The sequence below is a fragment of the Palaemon carinicauda genome, chromosome 5 (genome assembly GCF_036898095.1).
Source record: "Palaemon carinicauda isolate YSFRI2023 chromosome 5, ASM3689809v2, whole genome shotgun sequence".
NCBI classification, from domain to species: Eukaryota; Metazoa; Arthropoda; class Malacostraca; order Decapoda; family Palaemonidae; genus Palaemon; species Palaemon carinicauda.
In genome coordinates, this window is record NC_090729.1 from 69,986,515 (window position 1) to 70,013,566 (window position 27,052).

General features: G+C 41.7%; 1 protein-coding gene across 4 annotated transcripts in view; it reads left to right on the top strand.

Annotated features, from left to right (window-relative positions):
• The window catches only part of LOC137641326 (next to BRCA1 gene 1 protein-like), a 337,633-nt gene that overhangs the window by 79,265 nt on the left and 231,316 nt on the right, over positions 1-27,052 (top strand). For 3 of the 4 annotated variants that reach the window (XM_068373763.1, XM_068373760.1, XM_068373761.1), the window contains exons 4-5: positions 5,463-5,700; positions 15,609-15,973. In XM_068373763.1, coding sequence (XP_068229864.1) covers positions 5,463-5,700; positions 15,609-15,973 — 603 coding nt within the window. The remainder of the gene's footprint in view (positions 1-5,462; positions 5,701-15,608; positions 15,974-27,052) is intronic. The other variant, XM_068373762.1, reaches the window with a different exon arrangement.

Here is a 27,052-nt window from a genome sequence, read left to right on the forward strand (position 1 = left end):
CTCAGCTCGCAGACAGAGCTGGCGTCTTACATATTTCACTTCTTTCTAAACAAATAGCTAGCGTCAAGAAGGACGCCGAGCGTTAAGGAATGGACTACATCACGCCAAGCGTTGAGTTGCTGGAAGTCATGACACGTAACACCGAACGTGACGTCATCGAGCTTCCAGCAGGAAGTCATTGGACGACAAGCGTGACGTCATCGAGCTTCCTGTAGAATGTCGAGCGTCCAACAAGACGTCGAACGTCCAGCACTACTAACGAGACTGTAAGTTTGACACGATGTTTGGAACTGAGTGCAACCCTTCTTTGTTTCTCTTGTTGGATGAGCAAATGTTCTAGATGCGAACGTCATAGTTCCGAGCATCTGAATCGCGAGCGCCATTGTTTTAGAGTCACGTGGCGCCGAATGTCAAGCAGTTAAACAGGACGTCGAGCGTCAAGCAGTTACGTGACATCGAGAGTCTAGCAGTTGGACGTGACGCCGAGTTTCAAGCATAGTTCCGAGCGTCTAAATCGCGAGCTTTTAGTCGCGAGCGTCTAAATCGCGAGCGTTTAGTCGCGAGCGTTTAGTCGCGAACGTTTAGTCGCGAACGTCATTGTTCCGAGTGTCACGTGGCGCTGAGCGTCAAGCAGTTGCATGACGTCTAGCGTCTAGCAGTTGGACTTAATGCAAGCAGTTAGACGGGACGTCGGGCATCAGGACTCGGATGTCGTTATTACACCAGTCGAGCTGGACGCCTTAGTTCCGATCGTAATGACTGCGAGCGTCTAGCGTTGGAACATAGTTATACCAGGCGATATAACTGAAAATATACAGAGAAAAAAATATTAACTAGGAGAATTATTTTCACACACCAAGGCCCGCCTGTACAGAAACTTGGTGTCTGATGGAGGGTAAGAAATAAAATCATAAAAGTAAGTATAAGTAAGTAATGATCTTGGACCCTTTGAGGCCAGAATTACAGGACCTTAAGGAGTTAACTCCTATGAAATAAGTTTCTACCTCAGTTAGAGACTTGTAGGAAGAAGGGATCGACGATCTCCTTCCCATTATTTATCTTTTAGAGGAATTCTCATAGGAAAAGATTCTAAGTTCCTTCATCCTTCAGTTGACTTACAGAAACTCATGAGAGTTTTTTCTGAAGAGTTTCCGAATTATTTTGTGTCTGCTGCTCCTCGTCCCGCCTTCAGAGTTTTCGCTAAGGAAGGCGTCGAAGGAGTCTATGTTTACTAAGATGATGCTGTCTCGATCATCTAATAGAACTGGATGCAATCCAAGTATTCCAGGATAACAAGGGTGGAGGTCTAGCCATGTTAAGGTCGAGGACCTTCTGGCAGCCCCACAGAGACTTTTACAGCCCCCTGGGTGGATCGCCGAGTCTCTCTAGGAATGCAGGTAAATGAGACATAAAAACCTATGAAACCAACTTCATTATCAGGTATGCCAGGATAGCAAGGGTGGGTGTCTAGCTACGTTAAGGTCGAGGACCTTGTGGCAGCCCCACAGAGGCTTTTACAGCACCCTGGGTGGATTGCTGAGTCTCTCAAGGAATGCAGGTAAATGAGGCATATAAAACCTATGAAGCCAGCTTCCTTATCATGTATGCCAGGTTAGCAAGGGGGAGGTCTAGCCACGTTAAGGTCGAGGACCTTGTGGCAGCTCCACAGAGACTTTTATAGCCCCCTGACTGGATTGCTGAGTCTCGTAAGGAATGCAGGCAATGAGGCAGGATAACTTTGAATCAGAAGTCAGAATTGAGGTACACTCCCCCCTCTTTTCTTTCTCTCTTCTCCCTCAAGAGTTGGTCAAAGACACAGGTTTTGGTGTCTTAATCAGCAAGAAAGTTTCTGCATACTTTTCTCTGAATCGCACAGACAACAGTAGGAGCCAGACTTAACTACTTCTGGCGAGCCTGGAAGAGGAGAGGAGCAGACCCTTGGTCCGTGCTATCACTAAAGTATGGATGCGAAATCTTTTTCCTAGTGAATCCTCCTTTATTAAGTTACTCTGATAGACCTCTCTGCCAAATTCAGGGAGAAGCCAAAGAGACAGACTATGCAACATCAAGTGTTTCCCTTTGGGAGAGGAAGGCTATTGTCTGGTCCTGGGTGTAACTGCTCTCAACACCTTCGATCAGAAGTCAAAGTTCTCCATGGAGACATCAAAATCAGTCCTTACAGCTGTAGGAAAGGTCCACTGGATGGTCTTTTTAGACCTCCAGGATGCTTACTTCCACATCCTCGTCCTTCCGAACTTCAAGCAATTCCTGAAGGTTCGTGTATAGGAAGAAGTTGTTCAGTTTTGGGGCTCTTAGTGCGTCTGCTAGGACAAACACGGGGAGAAAGAAGGTCGAACGTTCTAACCATTGACCTCTTCCAAAGAATGTCGACCTTAGACCTCTACCAAGCTCCCCAACCCCCTGGGAGAAGGAATATCGAACGACAAAAAGAAACCACAGGCTTTAGCTCCCAAGCATACGCCTCCTCGAGCATACCTTTTGACGCTTCCCAGGACGCTCACCTTCATCATAGAAAGGTGAGGAAAAAGTTTTTTTTCGTCATCTTCGGATAACGCAGCACCCAGATGAAGCTGGCGTCAAGCTTAAAGACCTCTGAAGAGGAAGGTGGACACAGTTAATCAGTGTCCTATCATGACACCGCAAGCTTCTGGTTGTAAGCTTTAGAGCAGTCCTGAGCGTTTTTCATTCTACTGAAGAAAGCTCTACTGCCAAGCGTCCTTTAAGGACGTCTGCGACTGTCGAGAAATGTCCAACTCACCCAGTTGCAGGACAGTTGTCTGAGCCTGTCATGACCTAGGTTCATGCTCCTCCTCCTCCTTCAGTCTGGTTCTCGTCCTCTGGACGCTCTACGCGCTCTTTAAACGGAGTATAAAGCGAGCTTGTGGTAGATGTGACGTCTCCTGTACCACAACAAGTGTACCCTAATTTTTAATATGCTGCAAGATATACAACAGAAACTCTCTTCGCTCGTGCAAGTTTATCAGCTTGCGGACAACAAGAGAGTAGCAGGCCTGGACACTGAGCGTCAGGTAACTTCACACCTGGACGCCAAGCGTCGTAAGGCTTCTAGTCGAGAGGTTCTTGATGACGAACGTCTTTACAACTCCATTGTTAAATGGCATGTTTCAGCCGCTTTAACCAAAGGAGTCAAGCAGCCAGACGTGACGTCGAGCGTCCAGCTCACGTGACGTCGAGCGTCAAGCAGGACGTGACGTCGAGCGTCCTGCTTTAACGTGACGTCGAGCGTCCTGCAAGACGTGACGTCGAGCGTCCTGCAAGACGTGACGTCGAGCGTCCTGCAAGACGTGACGTCGAGCGTCAAGCGGGACGCATCGTCGAGCGTCAAGCGGAACGCGACGTCGAACAGCGTGACATGGACGTGTACGCTTTCCACCGTTCAAATTCATTACTAAGTACTGTAATGCAAAAAGTTTGTCACACAAAGGGACCAGATTGACTCTAGTGGCCCACTTTTGGCCCTCAAGAGAGTGGTTCACAGAGGTTCTGGAATGGATGGTAAACACTCCAAGAAGCTTTTCATTAAGAGTAGTTCTACTTAAACAACCCCACTTGGAAAGATACCATCAACTATCTCCAAGCTCTTCATCTAACTGTCTTCAGTTTATCGAAAAACTCACAAGAGCTAGAGGTTTTTCGAAGGAAGCAGCTAGGGTTATTGCTAGAGTAAGAAGGACGTGTACCGTCTAGGTTTACCAATCCAAGTGGAAGTTTTTAGAGAGTGGTGCAAAGTCAACTCTGTTTTCCTCATCCAGTACCTCTATAACTCAGATTACTGACATCCTCTTGTATCTTCGAAGGAAATGTAATTTTTTCATCCTCTACCACTAAGGGATACAAGAGTATGTTAGCAACCGTATTCAGGCCAACATTTGGACCTTTCAAATGTTAAAGACCTACAGGAACTTCTCAAATCGTTTGAAACATCAAAGCAATAGTTCCAGGATTCTCCATCTTGGAATCTGGATTTAGTCCTGAAGTTCATTAAGAGTGACAGGTTTGAGCCCTTACATTCAGCTTCATTTAAGGACCTCACGATGAAGACTATTTTTGCTCAGCCTGGCGACAGCTAAAAGGGTCAGTGGGATTCATGCTTTTATATAAAACATTGTTTTTCTCGAGACACAAAGCTATCGGCTCATTGTAATTAGGCTTTCTCGCCAAGAATAAACGCTCTTCTCAACCTTGGCCCATGGCTTTTGAGTTTCCGAACCTTTTGGATGTGGTTGGCAAGGAGTTGGAGCAGGGTCCTGTGTCCAGTAAGAGCCTTGAAGTTCTTCCTGGACTGAACGTAAAAGTTGCGAGGCAAGACAGAAGCTCTTTGGTGCTCGGTCTAGAAGCCCTCGTTACAGAGGTCAATGAATGCACTTTCGTTCTTCATCAGGCTCTTAATAAGAGAAACTCATGCACTTTGCAGTAAGGCAGACCACAACAGTTTTTAAGTCAGACGCATGAGGTTAGAACTGTAGCAACTTTGGTGGCCTTCAGGCAAAATAAATCGTTGCAGAGTATTATGGACACAACCTTTGGGAGAAGTAAATCTATTCGCTTCACATTATTTTAAACGTGTCCAGACACTTTATGAGGACTGCTTCACTCTGGGACCATTCGTAGCAACGAGTACAGGAGTGGAGGAAGGATCCACCACTACATTCCCATAATCCTAATACCCTTTTCTTCTCTTGGAACTTTTATTTTTTTATGGTTGTTTGTGGAGATTACAACAGTCTCTCACAATCATTGATTTTAGTTAGGTGGTCAATTTGTTCCTTGAGAGTGCCCGGAACAAGGGTATTGGAAGAGGTTCTGTCACATAGAGGTTTTTAGACCAGTTTGACAGCTCCTAGAGGTTTTCAGCCCCTGGGTGGATCGCTGGATCTTATAAGGAAAGTGGACATAATGAAAGAATTCATTGAAGTCAGCTTCCTTATCAGGTACGAACACTTAAGTTTGTTTATTAACTCTTAAGTAAAATTCCAACTATATTGGCTGTCTCTAACCCTCCACCAAAGGTGTTAATCAGCTATATATATTACTACCAGGTAAGTCTTATGTTTAAAAATGTTATTTTCATTATAAAATAAGTTTTTGAACATACTTACCTGGTAGTTATATGTAATTAAATTGCCACCCTCCTCCCCTCTAGAGACTAGAGGCATGGGAGATATGAGGGAACATGGAATAGTTCCAAGGTACATCATTAGGGCGCACAGGTGATACACCTGGCTATCCAATCGGCGATTGGCGCGAGTTTTGAAATTTCTGCCGTCACTCAGAGACGTAAGCTATATGTATAACTATCAGGTAAGTATTTTCAAAAACCTTTTTTTATAATGAAAATAAAATTTTTCTTAGTGTTCTGCTTTTTCAGATTTGTGTGAATTTTCTTTTTCAGAATCTTTTCTTTCTCTCTCACTTGACAGGTTGCCAAGAAAAAAGCGGAAATGCACGACAAACTAGTGCTTGATATAACCCGACAAGGGGGATTCCCTGCTGTCCTTTCTATGGTGTCTTCTGGGATAAAAAAAGTGAGCTCATCTCCTCCAAAAGAAGGTGGGATTTCCTTTTTCAAAGCCTCATCTCCACCCAAGGATAACTCTGGTTTTAAAGCTGTAGGCACAGAAAGAAAGCTCTTCCAGGGGCTCTTTATGCCAGATAAAGGTATGATCTGCACTGTAATATGGTCCCCTTGTATGTTTTTCTTCTTTATGAATATTTATATTTATAAAATAGATAAAAATCTGTGAAAATAATGTATAATCTATTCTTAAGAAGAGATTATCTCAGATCCATTTAACTTAAAGGGATATGAGATAGTATGTCTATAGAGAATTGTATTTGTTCCTACACTGAATACAAACCTTACATTCTTTACATAGGAGGAGAAATCAGTGCTACGCTAGCTGACATATGACTACAAAACTTTTAACGAGGTGTAAGCAGCTGTTACGGTTGTTACCATTGGTAGCGGGAAGAAGCCCTTCCTCCCCACTCACTCATACCTTCTTCACTTTGATATCAGCCATGGTCGAATATAGACTTCTCTTTCCATGTTCTTAATGGGTTGGCAAAATTCTAAACTTCTCCTTTCTTTATTTTCAGATTACAATGTGACTCACAATTGACATGTGAGTGAGCTCCTATAGTTCTTTATAGGTAACTCCACAGAGCTCTCATAGGACATAGTAACAATTGATCTGGGTCATCGGTCATAGTATGTAGAGACTCAATCCGGTAGGGCCTGAACCTAGTGTCCACTACAGCCAGATTTTAAGTCTTAACAACAAACTCTGGGATGAATTTGTGTGTTACCTGCCCCCATCCCTTTGAATAGGCAATATCGTAAGAGAGACCGTGCAACTCGTTGACTCTCTTAGCAGAAGCCAGTGCGAGAAAGAAGACAGTCCTAAGTATCAAGTCGCTATCTGATGACTGATGCAGCAGTTCATATGGCTCTCCTTTCAGGGCTCGTAGTACACGAACTATGTTCCAAGGAGGTGGTCTGACTTTCAGCTGAGGGCAGGTAAGCCTGAAACTCTGTATGAAGAGAGAGAATTACGTTGAGAAGGAAATGTTAACTCCGTTCAATCTAAAGGCGAGGCTCAAGGCTGAGTGGTAACCGCTGAGAAAGAGCAGAGTTTATCCCCCAAGAGATAAAACTATCACGGGGATAGTGGTGCGAGAGGAGTGATACCTCTTCCATAACACCAACAACAAAAGGTTGCCCACTTCTGGTAGATGACTCCCAGAGGTATCCAGATTTCCTTTTCGCTACTACTTGCGAAAAACCTCTCTTCGAGAGAAGATGCTTGATAATCTTCAAGTGTGAAGATGTACCTGTACCACTGCCTTGTGGTAGATCTTTGTATGTGGTTGTATGTGTAAATTTGGAAGAAGAGGGAGTTCCCTAGGTATCTCTGTGAGCAGATGTAGAAGGTCTGGGAACCATTCTGCATGCTGGCACATTGTAGCTATGAAGGTCATCAACAGGTCTTTTGATGCCCTTACGGTGTTCAGACACCTCTTTACTAGGCAGAAGGGGGGAACATTTGGATGTCTATGTTGTCCCATTGATGTTGAAGGGCCATCTTGCCCAGTTGCCTGGAGATCTGGTACTGGCAAGCAGTGCATCGGAAGCTTTCGGTTTACAGATGTCGTAAACAGGTCTATTGTCGGTAAACCCCTCAAAGTCAAGACTTTGTTGGCTGTCCGATGAAGCAAAGCCCACTTTGTGCCAACTACCCGAATTACCCTACTCTGATTGTCCTCCAAGATGTTTGTCTTGCCTAGGAGGAAACTGACCGATGGGACTACCAAGTTGTTTTCCATCCAATTTAGTATTTCTACAGCTTGGTGGCATAATCGCTGTGAAAAAGTACCTTTTTTCTTGTTTAAGTGAGCCACTATTGTGGTGTTGTCGCTCATTAACATGACAGTATGTCCTGAAGGAAGCTGTTTGAATTGTTAGAGGACCAGGAATACTGCTGTTATTTCTAGAAGGTTTTATGTGGCACTGCTGCTCTGATTTGGACTACAGTCTAGAGTCTGTGTTGCATCAGATGAGCCCCCCACCCTTTTTATGATGCATCTGTGAAGAAACATGAAATTCGGGGAAGGAGAGAGAAGGTCTATTCCCCTGAGAAGGTTGGTGTCAAGCACCCACCAACTTGGGTCTGTTTTTGCTCTATCCCCACCGGAACCTGAAGGTTGGGGGGGTTCGTTATGCTGAGACCAAAATGTCTTCAGCTGCCATAGGTGAGGCCACAGGTGTGCTGGTAGCGAGTCTCCCATTAGAAAGGGGCATGCCGTTTGCCTTTACCTCTATTCTGCTCTTGTATGGAAAGACTTTCTAGTAGGGTGTTTATTTGCATCCGAGGATATACAGTACCAGTTTCTGAGATATTTACAGAAAGAACTTTTTGGGCTCAGCCATGTCGTCCTGATGGAAGGTTCCTTTAGGCAGCTTTCTAAGGGATATTTGGCTACAATGATACTCCCAGAGAATTAACCACAGGTTTCCAGAATTCTAACTCCTGGTGCGAGTATCCTTAATATAAATTTTAATTATATCGCATGATATCAGGGGACGTATTTCTTGATACGACACATGGCAATCTTCACCCCAAATAGATTTTACGCTTTGAGGGGGGAAGAGTGGCCAAATTGAAGGGGAGCCGTTATCAAGGTTACCCGGTGGATCCCCTCCTAGTACTACTATGGTGTAACTATTCCTTTAAACGTAGCCATTTAAACACAGTGTTCTCCCATGTTGCTCTCGGTGTTGTTACTGTTTTCAAGGAATATTACCATGCAATCTCCAGTATCTTCATCCTCTGGAAAGTTGAATATTTAATCTTTCCTGTGTATAATTTTTGGCTCCCTTCTCATAGTTAAATTAACATAATTTAGGTGTGTTAAGCGGAGCACTGCCATCCCCGGAGGCGGCCATTTTAAGACCGCTGTCGTACGCCATAAATGCTTTATTTAGTTAGTAGTACGACGTTCCCGGTAATTAGCTATAAAGGAGCTCTAGCTAGTTAGGCAAAATTATACTAGTGAAGATAAGCTTCACACATGTAATATTTCCTCTTCCTAATAAATGTCTCTATCGTATACGATAGGGCCTCGGTGGTACTAACGTAGCCGAGGTCCCGACTTGGGTTAAGCTAGCCTAACTCGTTTTAGTATACTTTAGTAACGTTATCCCCCGTTTAACCTCTTGTATCGTTTTTATTAATTCGGTCGGAGATATAGATATCTCCTAGAATTACTAGTATAATTCGATATGCTTCTCTTTTAGAGAAATGAGGATAAACCCTTCCTTCCCCTGAGTGCTGCCAGCCCAGGCGACAACCCTATCTTCCGTCATCGCCATCAAGTAGTGAACTCCGGCTTGACTTGGATAGTGTTTCTGTCGATCTTCTTTGCTGGCGAGTATCCCGGCTTTGAAATACTACTGTAACTCAGGGTATTCTGTCTTGTTGCCGACAACGCTACCGATAGGGGAATAGTCATTACCCTGCCGGTTACATCGTTGTCGGCATAGGAAGTTCGGCTTCCCTAGTTCACAACCGAAAGTGGGTAGTATAATTGCCGCAACCTTTCTCCCTTGTGGACTAGGAGACATGTCTTATATCCGGCAATGTCTCAGGCTAGGGAATCGTTATTCCTCTGCCGCCCAAGAAAGCGCCGGTATAGGAAACTATGTTAACTTGAATTGCAGCCGAAAGTAGGAGGCATACCTGCCGCCACCTTTCTCTGTTAGATATAACACCCTTGCCCTTCCCCTTCACGATTCCTGTGGCCGGTGTTGTACAATCACCCCGCTTGCCAGGCTGACTGTGTTACCGGCCGGGCAGTTAGGTTGCCGATTTGACCATCTCCCTAACGGAAGCTAAGCTCCGGGAAAGGTTGAGCCGGCTCTCACGGCTGCCGGTGGGAAACCCATTATACTTTTGAGTATTCTTCTGTCCTTTCTTTGATTGCCATCCGCAAACCCTGTAACCGGCAGTACAGCCGGCAACAGAAATTGTGGCTGGATGGAATCAAGAATCAATGTATTCCTCCCCTTTCTTTTGAATCCTCATTCTGGAAAGAAGGCAGTAGAGACAGTAGTCCCTACACCCCTAATTATTGTACTAAACTATAATAATATGGTAGTCCTTCTTTCCATTCTTTTTCTCTCTCTCAGCTAGTGCCGGCAGGTACTAGCCTAACCCGGTAGCATACTGGCAAAACTACAGTATAAGACAATACAGTAGCCAGTATTCCTGCAGTATAACAATAAAACAGTTAGAAAACTACAGTATATAATGATACAGTAGTATGAAATTTCCAACATACTCTTTGTATCCTCTCACAGTCCATTGTTGAGACCGTTTAAAAAATGTTGCCGGTGATGGGAGATAAGAATGAGAGAGAGATTACAAGAGAGGAAGTGAGGAGAGCACTAGATGAAACGAGAGTAGGAAAAGCATCTGGTATGGATGGTGTGAGAGCTGAGATGTTGAAGGAAGGGGGTGTGACTGTACTTGAAACGTTGGTGAGATTGTTTAATTTGTGTTTTGTGTTGTCAATGGTACCAGTAGATTGGGTTTGTGCGTGTATTGTATCACTATATAAGGGTAAGGGAGATGTGCATGAGTGTTGTAATTCAAGGGGTATTAGTTTGTTGAGTGTGGTGGGAAAAGTCTATGGTAGAGTACTGATTAATAGGATTAAGGATAAAACAGAGAAAGCAATGTTAGAAGTACAGCGCAGTTTTAGAAGAGGTAGGGGTTGTATGAATCAGATTTTTACAGTTAGGCAGATATGCGAGAAATATTTAGCAAAAGGTAAGGAGGTGTATGTTGCGTTTTTGGATCTGGAGAAAGCGTATGATAGAGTTGATAGGGAAGCAATGTGGAATGTGATGAGGTTATATGGAGTTGGTGCAGGGTTGTTGCAAGCATTGAAAAGTTTCTACAAAGGTAGTAAAGCATGTGTTAGGATAGGAAATGAAGTGAGCGATTGATTTTCGGTGAGAGTGGGGCTGAGACAGGGATGTGTGGACGAGGATTGAAACTGGTAGACGAGAATGACCATGAATGGGAGGTAAATCAGTTGTTGTTTGCGGATGATACTGTACTGTTTGCAGACGCGGAATTGAAGCTTGACCGATTAGTGACAGAATTTGGAAGGGTGTGTGAGAGAAGAAAGTTGAGAGTTAATGTGGTTAAGAGTAAGGTTATGAGATGTACGAGAAGGGAAGGTGGTGCGAGGTTGAATGTCATGGTGAATGGAGAGTTACTTAAGGAGGTGGATCAGTTTAAATACTTGGGGTCTGTTGTTGCAGAAAATGGTGGAGTGGAAGCAGATGTACGCCAGAGAGTGAATGAAGGATGGAAAGTGTTGGGGGCAGTTAAGGGAGTAGTAAAAAATAGAGGGTTGAGCATGAATGTAAAGAGAGTTCTGTATGAGAAAGTGATTGCACCAACTGTGATGTATGGATCAGAGTTGTGAGGAATGAAAGTGATGGAGAGACAGAAATTGAATGTGTCTGAGATGAAATGTCTAAGGAATATGGCTGGTGTATCTCGAGTAGATAGGGTTAGGAACGAAGTAGTGATGGTGAGAACGGGTGTAAAAAATGAGTTAGCAGTTAAGAGTGGATATGAATGTGTTGAGGTGGGTTGGCCATTTTGAGAGAATGGAAAATGGCTGTCTGCTAACGAAGGTGATGAATGCAAGAATTGATGGGAGAAGTACAAGAGGAAGGCCAAGCTTTGGTTGGATGGATGCAGTGAAGGAAGCTCTGGGTGGTAGGAGGATAGATGTGAGAGGGGCAAGAGAGCGTGCTAGAAATAGGAACGAATGGTGAGCGATTATGACGCAGTTCCGGTAGGCCCTGCTGCTTCCTCCGGTGCCTTTGACCGCGGAGGTAGCAGCAGTAGGGGATTCAGTGTTATGAAGTGGTGGATAACGCGGGTGGGTGGGCTTTGGCACCCTTAGCAGTACCAGCCGAACTCGGTTGAGTCCATTGACAGGCTGGGAGGATTGTAGAGGGGAGAGTTCCCCTTTTCTGTTTCATTTGTTTGATGTCGGCTACCCCCCAAAATTGGGGGAAGTGCCTTGGTATATGTATGTTTGGCCATGTCGTCTTGATGGATCCTCCCTTCTTTCAAAAAGGAATATACAACTATGTAACGAAAGACCCCACCTGAAACTAATCTATCTGCGGCTATCCATGCTTAAATGCAACAAGGAATAGTTACGCCATAGTAGTACTGGGAGGGGATCCACCAGGTAAGCTTGATAATGGCTCCCCTTCAATTTGGCCACTCTTCCCTCTCAAAGCATAAAATCTATTCGGGGTGAAGATTGCCATGTGTTGTATCAAGAAATACGTCCCCTGATATTATGCGATATCCTTAAAAGTTATGTTAAGGATACTCGCGCCAGGAATTAGAATTCTGGAAACCTGTGGTTAATTCTCTGGGAGTATCACTGGAGCCAAATATCCCTTAGAAAGCTGCCTAAAGGAACCTTCCATCAGGACGACATGGCCATATCACCCAAAAATAGATTTTTCGCTTTGCTCAAAATCCGTTTTAGGTACTGCCTTGAAGATGGATGGATTGGGATCTGGAATAATGCATTTTTCAGATCCAGTTTATTATGAAATCCTTTGGTCTGACAACCTGTCTGACCATCTGGGCCGTCTCCATCTTGAACGGAATTTGCAAACGGTACTTCTTCTTGCCTTAGCTTCCTCCAAAAGGGTAAGTGAGTTACATGGTCCCACCTATGATGTTTCTCATTCAAGGGAATGGGAAGAGTTATGTTCAGCTTTGTCCCCGAGTTCATTGCTAAGACTTAAAATCCGGCAGTTTCCGATCTTATTTTCAATTCCTTTCAGATTTAGAGTCTTTGGGAGGTAACTAATGATCTCTAGTAACTGCTTTTATGTCCTGGGAAAGTGCTATGGTGTTATCTCAAACCAACTTGAAGAGCTTGTTCATCGCCTCGGGTAAGGTCAAAGGGAGGGTTACGAGGAACACCATCCCCTTGTGGAGGAAGCAGGTCATTGACTGAGCCATCAATGCATCCTCTTCTCATCAGCAAAGCACACAATCCTGCGCTTATGACGTCATTGGCATAAGCATACCCTTTGCATTCAAGAAGAACCTTTTTTTTGATTCAGGTACTTGGAGCAGGGGTATAGGGGAGACAAACCACCTTCAATGCCCACTACAGTGAACCCTCGTTTATCGCGGTAGATAGGTTCCAGACCCGGCCGCGATAGGTGAAAATCCGCGAAGTAGTGACACCATATTTACCTATTTATTCAACATGTATATTCAGACTTTTAAAACCTTCCCTTGTACGTAGTACTGTTAACAAACTACCCTTTAATGTACAGAACACTTAATGCATGTACTACAGTACCCTAAACTAAAACAGGCACAAATATTAAAGGCAATTTTATATCATGCGTTTCCTAAACACGCTAAAAAGCACGATAAAAAATGGCAACCAATGTTTTGTTTACGTTTATCTCTGATCATAATGAAGAAACAAACTGGAGGTAGAGCTTTGCTTATTACCCAGACATATTTCCCATACTTTTCCCTTAGAACTACATCACATCTTCCTACTTTATATATATATATATATGTGTGTGTGTATATTATATATATATATATAATATATATATATATATATATATATGTATACACATATACATACCTACATATATACATACATACATATATACATAAATACATATATATATATATAGATATAGATATATATATATATATATATATATTACTGTATATATATGGGTTATGGAAAAAATCCGCGAAGTGGTGAATCCGCGATGGTCGAACCGCGAAGTAGCGAGGGTTCACTGTACTTGCAAGACCTGACCCACAGGTCCTTAGATACCTTTTCATTGGCTGCACAGCAAGTGGTATAGCTGTCGTATCCCTCTCAGGACTTTAAGCAGTCGTTCGAGGGTAGAAGTTACTGTGCTAGTCTAGAATGAATGAATAAGGAATGACTGTTCTTTTTTCATCTTACCTTTGTTTGGGCATAGCATCAGGAGGCTCCTATGACTTCAGGTAAAGGCTCATTTTAGCTTGTAGGTAGAATATATTTAGTATATATTCAAGTCATGTCACCAATCTCCATACAAGGTGGAGTTGGGATGTTGGCCTTCAGTGTGTATATTCACTAACCTGTTGTTATACATAGCCTTGACAGTCACTGTTGTATTCTCATGTTCGTGTTCATTTTCGCTTGGGCCATCAACCCGTTGCTTTTGATAAGTCGGTGTTTTATGAGGTAGAAGGATGCACATCCTCCGTAGTATCATGGTCAGATGCAGCAATCCTGGGTGTAAAGTTTTAGCCAGGTGAAAGGATTTCAACCCACCAGAATATGAGTCTTCTATGTAAAGAATGTAAGGTTTGTAATCTGTATAGGAGCAAATGACAAATTTGAAAGTAATTTGTATTTTTTGTAACAATACAAACCTATAGTTCTTTAAATATACTTTACCTGCCATCTCCCCCCCCCCCGGAGAAAGTCCCATCTGCAATCAAAGTGAAGAAGGTATGATTGGTGGGTGGGGGGGGGGGGGCAGCTGCCAGTGCTTCTCCCCGCTACCACTGATAAGAACCTTGTTAAAATTTTGTAGCTGTACACAAACTAGCGTTTTCTCCTATGTAAAGAAATCCTGGTTTGTGTTAGGCAAAACACAAAATACTTCCAAATTTGTCATTATGAATACAGTACATGATGCTAATTTTAAGTAGATGTGTTTTTATGCAAATGCTGCTACGTTTTTTTGCAATAGTTTGTAACTACCTGATCATATGTTACAGGATTAGGTTAGTAGTTAATTATAGGTGTGATACTATCAAGGAACGCTTGTATAATTTTCTGCAGCTTTTATTTTAATTTCACTTTATTTTATTTTTTTATTTTGATGGCAGTCATAGGGCACAGGAACTCAATATCTTTGCCTTTTTTTCTAGGAAAATATAGCTTAGACAAAATAAATTTGCATTTTTTGTCTTACTGCAATTAAGATTTCTAAAAAGAAAAGTTGAAGTAATTCATGTTCAACCTTTTCCATATACAAGAGGGAGTCTTTATCCATTGAATTCTGCTAAAAGGAGTTTCCATATCAGGTGGCAGCTATGCCTCCTAACAGACAGGCAGAGGGAGACCTAATTTTGGATTGTGAATAGTGCATTGAATATTTTTTTCCTTAAGAGTAAGATCTTTAACCCTTTTACCCCTAACCTATTTGGAACTTTCCAACCCTTAACCCCCAGGCATTTTCTTTTTCAAGCTCTTATTGCAATATATATTTTTTTAAATAGCTCTAACAGCCTTAATTTTCGGCAGAGAGAGGTCAGGTTGGTCTCATTATTTTGGAAAATGCCTGAAGTTTCTTATAAAGTTATCAAAAATATGCAATAAAATGTAAATAGTAGTTTTTTGCAAGGACATACCGGTACGTCCATGGGGGTAAAGGGATGAGTTTTGTAAAACGTACCAGTACATCCATTGGGGGTAAAAGGATTAATAGGGATAAGACCTGTGTAATACATCAACAGCCCACAGAGTTTATACTTTGGAGTTATGAAAACAATGGTTTTTATGTTATGAAAAATAAGATTTTTGAAAGAGTAAAATACTGAAGTTATTTTGAGCTCTGAGGATACATTAGAATTCCTCTTAAACCTTTTGATAATGTTATGAATGGGTGACTTCATTCTTTACTGGAAAGTTAATTGATTGTAGAGATATGATGTGTTAGATTGGGAAGGAACTAGTACAGTAATGTTGTAGTTTAGAAATGAATGTTTTAAGTGCAAGTGACAGAAGCATCAAAGTATGCTTGGAAGCTAGTAGAGTTTTGATAGAGACTGACAGACAAGTAGTTGAACACAGTATGTTTTGAGAAGGTATGTTTGTGTTGCTTACTGTGAATGGGTATGCTATCCCACAATTACTGTGTTGTTGCAGTATGTAGTAGTGCTTAGACTGATTTTCATAAGTGTCTGTGTCCTTAGGTCCAATCCCAGGTCATGTCCAGGGTATGTGGGGTTATGACTGTGATGAGGCACTAGAGTGTGGTAAGGTAAACACCACGTCAACTACTACTACCACAACCACCACCACTTCGCCTGTGCCAACTGCACGTTCTGACTGCAAGAGGGGTCCGCCTGTCAGGGCTTTACGCAGCTCTCCTCCCAATTTACTTTTCAACTTTGAAGTACCCACTCATAATGTTAGTCCGACCCTAGAGACCCCTGCCTGTCAAGATGTCTTTGGTTCAGGTATCGATAAGTTGACGGGTGCCAGACCAAAGGATGGGCGCTTGAAGGGTGAAATGTCTGAGCAACCTCCTGAGTGGTTTACGAGTTACATGAAGAAGGTAATGTGCAATATTATGATATTTTTGTTATTTAGATATTTTACTATGGTTGTGATTCTTTTATTAGTTCTAATGTAATCATTCCATAATATTTTCAAATCTGATTATTTGCAGAAGGTCCGCGAATTCCTCAGAAGAAGAAATTTTTTATATTTTCTGGTTTCACAGTCATATATTATCAAAATAGGATAGCATTTGGAATTACAGTAGGGTCCCGAATTAAGCGTGTCTGAATTACATGATTCCCCTTTTCCACGATCGCTATTTTTCAAAAATAAATTTTCTGTATCTGCGAGGCTGTTCAAAGTTCGCGAGTCAAGCACTACAAAATGTATCAAATCTATTGTCTTTTTAAGTATATTGGTAGCCCTAAATACGGTGATTTATAATAAATGTTACAAAACAATATCAACATTACATTTCATTAACACAATTTCATAATGAATAGCCTATTTAAGGATAAAATTCCACATCAACAATGAAATCAACTGTTAACTGTGCGAGTCCAGCTGACAAAATGTAAACAGAAATGTGGTTACGTTCTCGGCAATCTTGATCTTTCTCCAACCTTACGATAATTGTAATGGTAGTGTTAATGATGGTATATTAAAGCATTATTTTTGTTAGTACAGTATATTTAAAAGCCTTATTTTTCCCTCTGGGCGTTCAAGGTTTTCACGAGTAGACTGGGTTCGTTTATCGGAGAGAGAGAGAGAGAGAGAGAGAGAGAGAGAGAGAGATTTCTGCCATCAAATCTCTCTCTCTCTCTCAAATCTCTCTCTCTCTCTCTCTCTCTCTCTCTCTCTCTCTCTCTCTAGATTTTATTTTACCGTCTACTCTACAAAACCAATGTTTGCAAATCAAATGTATACTGTTTAAAATATGACAAAATATTGACGACTCGTTACCGAAGTTTAGGCTATTCACTGCCGATAAACGATAACAAACCCTTTAATGCAAACTAACTGTATCCTTTGATATTCCTCTATATTTATCACGAATTCCTTCTATACCTCCTCAGACACACTTATTTCAAATATCTAAATTATTCTTATCACAACTAACACCATCTAGTCATTTTCATTCCATTATATCTATTATTCCTCTGGATCTTATTCCCTTTCCTTATTCTGTTTATTCGATGGGATTCGTTTTTCCCTTTACCGTCTTTCAGAATCTATTTTTAGCCACTGGCAACCAAATCCCCCCTTCCCCCGTCTCCTACCGTCTCCCCTGCGAGTCCACCCAGCCTATCTCATCACTCCCCCCACCTTCATCCTCCCCTGTTCTAGGTCTGTAACCTTCTGCGTCATAATATCTCTCTCTCTCTCTCTCTCTCTCTCTCTCTCTCTCTCTCGTTATACAATACTTACAAATAGATGAAGAAACCAAAATCGGTTTTCTTGAAGTGTCAATTAAATACAAAACGAAAAAATTATACCGTGTATACATCCATTTCAATCATAGCTTAAAATACGGTAACCGATTTCGTCCGCAAACCACTATTTTTTAGGAAACACCATTCTATTCCAGAAAATTTTTACTCTTTAAATGTCAATTGCGCTATAATAAAACATGTACTTATGTTGTTAAATTTCGGGTGTGTTTTAAAAATCGAGTATTGCTAACTTATTTTTGTTTTACTTTTGGCTGTGATCACATCAGCTGATGTCTAGCTTCCGCGCGAATACAATAACAAAGAATTGTTTACACCATTTCTTAACTTATTCAAACCATCTATACAGTTAATATTACATAAACACCAATGTGTTATAACCTATCATATTTATTGTTTAGTGCTTTAAAACCATCCCCCCCTCTCTCTCTCTCTCTCTCTCTCTCTCTCTCTCTCTCTCTCTCTCTCTCTCTCTCTCTCTCTCATCGAACGTTATAGCGGTAACCTAATTGTTCGGTGACTTTAAAAATAGGCCTAGTACTTTCTTCTTTTACCTTTTTTGCATATGGATCCATAATTGAGGTGGGTACAAGTTGACTTATAACTGAAGTTAGGAAAAGTATTTTGGATATGGAAAGGACAATTATCTTTCGTAACAGTTTAGAATTATCGTAAGTTATCACTCTGTCATTAGCGGCAGTTTGCTATTGTGGATTAAACGCATAAGGAAAAAAAAATTTCCAGCTTTGCTACGAATTTAGGAATTTATATGGATACGGTAAGTAAAATATTTGTAATAACATAATGTTTACTAAATGTTTGTAATATCATTAGTTATGACTTAGATCATGTGTGTTTAATGCATTCGTTTGTTTATTATGATCGAAGATGGAGCGTAAACAAATGGAAGGTTTCCGTTTCAGGCGGCATCATAAAGAAAAACATTTTATAAATGGCATTCATTTCATTTATTTGAAAGTTCTAATAAAAAATAATTAGAACATTGGTAATAACAAATTCAACATATAATCTATACTTGGTAAAATTGCTGTCAATTCAAAAACACAGATGTATAAATGCGTCTGTTTCTTTGTTGTGATCAGAGATAAACGTAAACAAAACATTGGTTGTCGTTTTCTATTGTGCTTTTTAGCGTGTTTAGGAAACGCATGATATAAAATCGCCTTTATTTTGATAATTCTGGATTTTCAATCATACAACAAGCTAGTCTATAGAGTGATGGTTTTGCTATTCACCAGTTGTATTATACAATAGATATGACAAACATAAAATTTGTATTTTGGGTTGTGTTATAACGGGAAATATATGGTGTTTACACCTATCCTGGTTGTAATTTTAACCATTTTTCAAGTTATTAGAACTTTAAAGTATATTAAATGTTTTATTTATTTACAAAAACAATTTGATATAAAGAAATACAGTATAGTACAAAGAAAGTATTGGAAATGGGTAGTAAACACATTTGAATAGGCAAATTGCTGGTTGCCATGGCCGCAATGGAATTATTTCTGTTAGTTGTGTTTTGAAATTCGCGATTTTCCATTTACACGAGGTCATTAATCGACCAAATTCTCGCATAATTCGAGACCCTACTGTATATTACATCAGATACTGGATAGCATCTTAGCTTAAAAGATATTAAAGCTGTTATTACACAAGGATTGAAAATTCACTGATGTGTGTATGTATGTGTATACTGTGTATGTATGCATATATATATATATATATATACAGATGTGTATATATATATATATATGTAGTTTTATATATATATATATATATACATACATACATACATACATACATACATATATATATATATATATATACACACACACACACATATATATATATATATATAATGTGTGTGTATATATAGATACACACACAGTACGGTCCCGAATTATGCCCACTCAAATTGTGCGATTTCCTATTTATTTGGTCGCTAGTTTTCAGAAAGAAATTTTCTGTTCAAAGTCTGTGAGTCAAGCACCGCAAAACGTATCAAATCTAATGTCTTTTCAAGTATATTGGTAGCCCTTGGTTCTGTGCATGATATTATATGTGACCAAATGATATCTACCTTATATATTATTAACATAATTTCATAATAAATAGCCTATTTAAGGGAAAATTCTATATCGGTAATGAAATCAACTTTTAACTATTCGAGTCCAGCTGAAAAAATGTAAAAATAGTTGTGGTTACGTTCTCTGCAACCAATATCTTTCTCTAACCTTTTGATAATTTCAGTGGTAGTGTTAATGATGGTATAGTAAAACATTATATTTGCTTAGTACAGTATATGTAAAAGCTTTATTTGTGCCGTGGGTGTTCAAGGTTTTCACATGAAGGCTGGGTTTGTTTATCGGCAGTGAACAGCATAACATTCGGTAATGAGTCGGCAATATTTTCTGACGATAAAACTATAAATTTGCTTAAAAATATTTGTTTTTGTATAGTGCTCAGCATATAAAAATCTCTCTCTCTCTCTCTCTCTCTCTCTCTCTCTCTCTCTCTCGTGTTACTGTATGCTAGTGAGTCCCATTTTGTGATCCGAGAAATTGGCTGATTTAACGCGAATAACAAAAGGATTTCTAGTGCACTTTAGCAACAAGTTTTCGTGAATAGTCGGTGATTAGTTTGAGGTCAGAAAAGTGGGATAAAATGTTGGCATAAGATAGTTATCATGTGAATTACTAAAAATCTGAACAAGATGGCAGCTTATAACACAAGCAAAGCATGGAGGGATATTGCTGCAATCAGCAAGAGAAAGAGTAAATTCCATAACACAACAAGAACTAGACCTCTTGATAACAGAGGTCGTTAAAAGCTCCAACTAGTGTGACGGAAAAATATTCTCAAACATATTGAAACAATATGATCCAACAAACTGGAGCAAGTCTGCTGAAAACATCATCAAAATAATAGAAGAAATTCCATAGAAGATCCAGGTGATAAAGAGACTTATAAAGAAAGTTTACATCAGTCAGCACATTCCATTCAAGAACAATAAAAAGCCCAATATGCTGAATATGCTGATTGATGCATTAGGAAAAAGAATGCCAAAATGGTGCAATACATGTAAGATGTGGTACAGTATTCTTAATCTGCAACAATTGTTAAGATAATGTGATGCATGTCATCTACCAATACCCTACTTGCGCTGAAGTGCAGTATAAAATAAATAATAAAGACACAAAGGTATTCTGCTCAACATGCTTAGTCTGGATAGAAAATATAATTAAGTCGAGACTGAATCTGCAAATAGTTGAAGATGGAGAAGAGGAAGAAGAAGAGAAAAATGAACAGGATATGTGTAAGGATGCAGAGGAAATCATTGATATATCATATGATGCCATTCAGCAACATACTTACGAAGAAATAAGTAATCAGATGGAAACGAATAATAGACCCGAGAGAGACTACCCAGACCTACATACTTTTAGGGAAGAACAAGAAAAAGAAAAAAAAGGAAAGAAAGATATAGTCTGCAATTTACTAAAAAGAGGGAATTGCAGATTTGGCGTAATATGCTATTACAAGCATCCAAAGATATGTCATAATTATGAAATATTTGGTAAATGTGTATATTTAGATGGACATGGAGACAAATGCAAAGATCTCCATCCAAAAATATGGAAAAACCTGAAAGAAGGAAAAAGATGCAAATTCAACAAAAATTGTCGAAATATGTATCCTGCAACCATGATTGAAAGTCAGAAAATTCAAAAGCAAACAGACAAGAAAAATGAAAGAAAAATTAAACAAAAAAAGAAACAAAAAAAACAAGCCGAGTATATACCGCGCTATGCACAAAAGGCCCCAAGATATGATGCCTTTCAACCCAAATATGCACAATTAGAGACAAACTACAAAGAATGCATCTATAATGCCGGGGGTTGGTGCAGATATGGGAATAATTGCAGGTATACACACAAAAATGAATATGAAGGCGAAAGAGCAAATATAATAGAAAAGTTGTTTTGAATGGCAGAATTCCTTGAAATGAAGAAAACATCATATCAGAACAGGGAGGAAACATGGGAGAATCCATATTATCACCAATATTAGATAATGGGGATGAAACACAAATCATCATAGTGATGAATGCACAGGGTTTAGTCACGAGTAACTCTAAAAGGAAAATAGAGTTCTTAGAAGAACTAACCCAAATTGAAAAAATAGATATATTAAATATAAGGGAAACATGGTATTCCCAAGAGACTGGCAGTGATGTCCAGATAAAGGGTTTTCAAACATATAGATCAGACAGAACAAATAGGAATCAAGGGGGAACCGCAATATATGGAAGAGACATAAATCAAGGAAAAGTCTGTGAAAAATACAGCAACACAGAATGTGAATTGATTGCCGTAGAATTTGAATATGAAAAATTAGTGAATATTGTAGTTTATAGACCCCCAAATACCAAGGAGTTATAGATGATATATGTAGAAACCATAAAGACTGGAATATACTATCTGGAGATTTTAACTTTCCTTTCGTGGATTGGAAAGAACGGATAGAAGAAAGGATAATGTCCTAGATTTAGTATTTATGAATGAGGTGAATTATGTCAAAGAAATAGTGTATAACTCGGGAATTCCAGACCACAATGTATTAGAATTAATAGTCCATTCCAAAGCAAGTGAACACAGAGATAAACAAAGCACAAAGCGATGGGAAGGATATGGAAAATATAATTTTTATGTCAAGAATATAAAATGGTTAGAAATAAATGAAGAATTGAACAAAGATTGGAAAAATGTATTAGTAAATGATAATATACAGGTAAATACCGATATTCTGTTAAAAAAAAAACTGGAGAAAATTGTTGAAAAATATGTACCGAAAAAAAAAAATAAACATCAGACATGCATACCAAGAGACAGAATGATCTTATTTCAGAAAATTAGAAAGTGGAAGAAAAATCTTGCAAAAGAAAAAAAATGTATGGAAAATGATGGAAATAAAAAGTAAGATAGAAAATGCAGAAAAAAAGATTATACAATCAAAAGAAAATTAAAAAAAGGGACTTAGAAGAAAGGACGCTTCAAAATATAATGAAAAACCCAAAAGTACTTTACTCCTATGCAAAAAAGATGAATAAAGGGAAATTGGAAATAGGCCCTCTAAGAATTGAAGGACGGTTAACGAATAAAAAAAGGAAATATGCAACATAGCAGAAAAATATGAGTGAATTCATGCCAAGAATTGCGAGTGAGAATAATGAAACAGAAATGAGAGAAGAAATTATCGAATATCTAATGGATATAGATATTAATGAAACAGATATTTTGCAGGCTATAAGCGAAATTAAAAATGGATCAGCGGCCGGGCCAGATGGAGTTCCAGCGATTTTGTTAAAAAAATTGCACACTATCGCGAAGCCGCTTGCAATACTGCTAAGACAAAGTGTAGATATGAGCGAGATATATATTAAAGATAAATTAGCATATATAATCCCTATTTTCAAAAGTGGATCAAGACTAGAGGCAAGCAATTGTAGACCTGTTAGTCTAACATCACATATTATGAAAGTGTATGAAAGGGTAATAAAAAAGAAAATAATGAATCATTTGGTTAAAAATAATTCATTTAATATAGGTCAACATGGTTTTGTGCCCTGAAAAAGTACACAAACCCAACTGATAGCACACTATGAAAATATATTTAAAAATATGATAAATGAAAGAGACAGATGTGGTCTATCTAGATTAACAAAAGCCTTTAACAACGTAGACCATAATATTTGTTCCGTTACTGAAATACAAACCACGCTATTTACATGGGGGTAATTACTTCGGCGTAGCTGAATGACAAGCCATAAGAATTTTAACGAGGGTTTACTACCCCTCCGCTAGTTAGCGGGCGGTAGGGAGGGGTAGCTTGCTACCCCTCACCCCGCACACACAGTGCGAACTCCACTTTACTTTTGGCTCGGATGGCGAACGGATGTCTCCGCTCCCATCCTCGCTTGATGGCCATTAATGTTTTGTCTTTTTAACTTACCTTTTCCTATACTTAATATATTTAAACATTATTGATATTTATATATATTCTTGTGTATAGAATATAGTAAGTTTCCTTTTCAGTGTTTGTGCGGTGTGTGTTGTGTACGTCTACGAGAGTGATCGCCGGCTTAGCCCTGGGCCACCACGATTCTCTTCTTGGTCACGGCCGTTCACTCCTAGGCCACCATGGTTGCCTTCGTGGAGTACTGCCCCTCTCTCGAGGTCGTTCACCTCTTACTCCGTTTTACGTCTTCTACGATAGCTTCTCGGGCCGAGTCGCTATTTCGTTTTTATTTGTCTTAATTATTTTTATGAAATCTAATTGTATTTTTAACTTTTCAGCTCAGGGAACACGTCCCTTCGTGTGTCTGGGATTTTTGGAACATTCAAAGTCAGTTACATAATTATAGTTGTTATAATTGTTTTGTTAAGTTTTTCGTCCTCCCCCCTCGCCCGTGCATGTCAGTGGGGGAGGAGGGCGCATACCTACTTTCGTTCTTATATTTTACTTTCCCTCGGGGTTTCTCTTCGGAGTTTCACCCGGGGGAATTTCTGTTAAATAATTATTCATTTTTATTTCCCAGTTTATGATGCTGTTTCTTCGTGCCTGTAGTGTGCCTTCGAAGCAGAGCTGTCCTGTTTATGCCTGGGGAGTCTGCTGTCGCCGCCGTCTCTCTAGGACATCGTCAGGGGCGTTCCCTTCGCTTAGAAGTTCCCCCGTGACTACTGTCAGCTCTTCAGTGCATCCTAGAACGTTAAGGAGGTTCGCCTCCAGGGTAGTTAGTTAACTTCCCTTCTTACCCTTTTTCCTGGTCCTTAGGCGGTTATGCTCTTGGGGCTTAGCGACCGCCCTTGTAACTTGCTCAAGGGGCTGAGGGTTGCAAGGCTGGCCTATGGTACTAGCTACTATGTTCTTGGGGCTGAGCGGTCGCTTCTGTAGCTACGCTCAAGGGGCTAAGCAGCTGCAAGATCAGTCTTGACCTCTTTCGTTCACGAGGGAGGCCGCACTAAGGGCTCCTCTTCGGAGGATTGCTCCTTTTTGTCTCTTCTACGAAGTGTCTCCTCCCGTTCGCGTGAGAGGACACTCATAGAGACTCCTCTCCGGAGGATTGTTCCTGTTTACTTCAGCTGATCTTAAGGCCCTTGGGGGCTCCATCACCAGTCTCTTCTACGAAGTGCTCACCTCTCTCGTTCGCGGGAGAGGCCACTCATAGAGACTTCTCTTCGGAGGATTGTTCCTGTTGAAACAGCTTGCTGTTCAGTCACTAACACTTCGGTGTTTAGTGACAGGGAAACTTCGGTTTCTCTTTTTCCCTGACCCTTAGGGGTCTTGGAACTTTAGTTACGCAGATCCCTCGGGCTCTCGTAACTTTAGTCATTACTACACTTCGGTTTCTCGTTGCGCTGACCCTTCGGGGTCTCGCAACTTAACCCCTCGGGGCCTCGCTACTCGGGCTACGTTAGACCTTTGGTCTCTTTTGCCCTCATTGGACCTGCTGACCTGCCGTATCCGTTTCTGGTTGCTGACGTGCTTTGGGCGCCCACGCTCCCCGTTATCCAACTGACTCCTTTCCCTCCGGGGCAGAAGAGGCTTTCTCACATCGTGAGTAAGTCCCTTAAGCGCCAGGTATCCCCTGCGCGCCAACGTTCCCTTGCGTGCTAGCGCTCGGCTGCTGTTCCTGAGACTGCCTTCCAGAGACATCCTCTTCTAGAGGCTGCTACCAACGTTCCCTGCGCATTAGCGCACATCGTTGGAGTTCCTGAGATAGCGCGCAGGCGCTCACCAGCGGTTCAGCCTGCGGTTTCTCCAAGCCTCTTCTACGAAGGACACCTCTCCCGTTCGCGGGAGAGGTCCGTCACAGAGACCACTCCTTGAACTGTTTAGCAGTACTTCCAGTTGATTGTCGGCTCTCTGAAGCAGACCTGCTTTGGTCCTCTTCAGGGGATGCCCTCCCTTTTAGGGACACATCCCAGTTCCTGATCCATGAGTTAGCTGATCCTTCAACCTAGCGCGCGCGCGCTCTCTCCGACGATCTTCTGTTGCTTACTAGACGCATAAGGGCTGACGATCTTCACTCGCGCGTAAGCGCCGAAGATCGTCCGTGCGTGGAATGGTTTCCCGCGCCCGATCTTCGAGGTTCGTCCGCGCGCGATCGTCGAAGATCGTTAGCCGACGATCTTCTGATACGCTCTAGGCTCGCAAGTGCTGACGATCTTCATAACGCGCGTAAGCGCCGAAGATCGTTCCGCGCGCGATCATCGAGGTTCGTCCGCCCGCGGGATGGTTGCCCTCACGCGATCATCGCGGATCATCCGCACGCGGTTTCCCGCTCGTCCACGCGTGTGATGGTTACCCGCGCGCGATCATTGTGGATCGTCCGCGTGCGGTTTCTCGCGCGCGATCGCCGACTATCTTCTCTTGCGCGTGAGCGCCAACGATCTTCGCACACGTGTAAGCGCCGAAGATCGTCCGCGCGATCGCCGACGATTGTCTTACATAGCTGGAGATCGTACGCGTGCGGGCACCAGTGGTTTCCCCGCTCACAATCACCACGATCTTCTTTCGCGTTATTTCTTCCGCGTGCGGGATGGTTTCCCACGCGCAATCGCCGACGTTCTTCTGTCGCGCGCAAGCACCGGCGATCTTCTGTCGCCGAGATCGTCCGCGCGTGGGATGGTTTCCCACGCAATCACTCACGATCTTCGTACACGTGTAAATGCCGAAGATCGTCCGCGTTATTTCTTCCGTGTGCGGGATGGTTTCCCATGCGCAATCGCCGACGTTATTCTGTCGCTCGCAAGCGCCGACGATCTTCATACGCCCGGAAACGCCGAGGATCGTCCGCACGGGCACCGATGGATTTCCCCGCGCGATCGCCGATACGCCCACGCTCATGTGAGTACGCGTGCGAGCATGTTATCCTGCTACGCACGTATCATTCACGCGCTACCCAGAACTGTGCCTTTCGCACGATCACCAGCATGATCGGCGCACTGTTCTCTTAACACGATCACGCCCGAATTACATTAGGGATTCTCATGTGTCAACTCCTCCAAGGGATTGAACGATCGTTCTGGCAGGTCCTAGCCCTCAGGAGGAACCTCAAGGGGACCCCAGACCCAGAGATTCTTCCTCGTGAAGGGAAGGGAAGGATACGGTCCGGGACCGAATCTATGCCACCTAGGAACTCTCTAGGGCCGGTGCAGCTTTGCCCTGGTCTCAGGGAATGAAGAGCGCCAGAGACAAGGCCGAGGGCCAGCTCTCTGAGCTTGCCTCCTTCAATAGATCCAGTGTCGGTAACAAGCCCCTCCCTCCTCCCTGGGTAGGGATCGATAAGGGGAGGGGCCCTCCGGGCAGAAGTCCAGACCATGTTGAAGAAGCGCTCCCTCCAAGAGGTTGCGAACGGGTCCCCAGGCTTCTTTAATCGACTCCTCCCTGTGAGAAGGCATCTGGAGGCTGGAGACCGGTCATCGACCTCTCGACACTGAACGGGTTTGTCAAACAGTCTCCGTTCAGCATGGCGACGGCAGACACGGTCAGTCTTGCAGTGAGACCACAAGACTTCATGTGTACACTGGACCTGTAGGACGCGTACTTCCAATCCCGGTCCACCCGTCTTCAAGGAAGTACTTTGGATTTTGCCT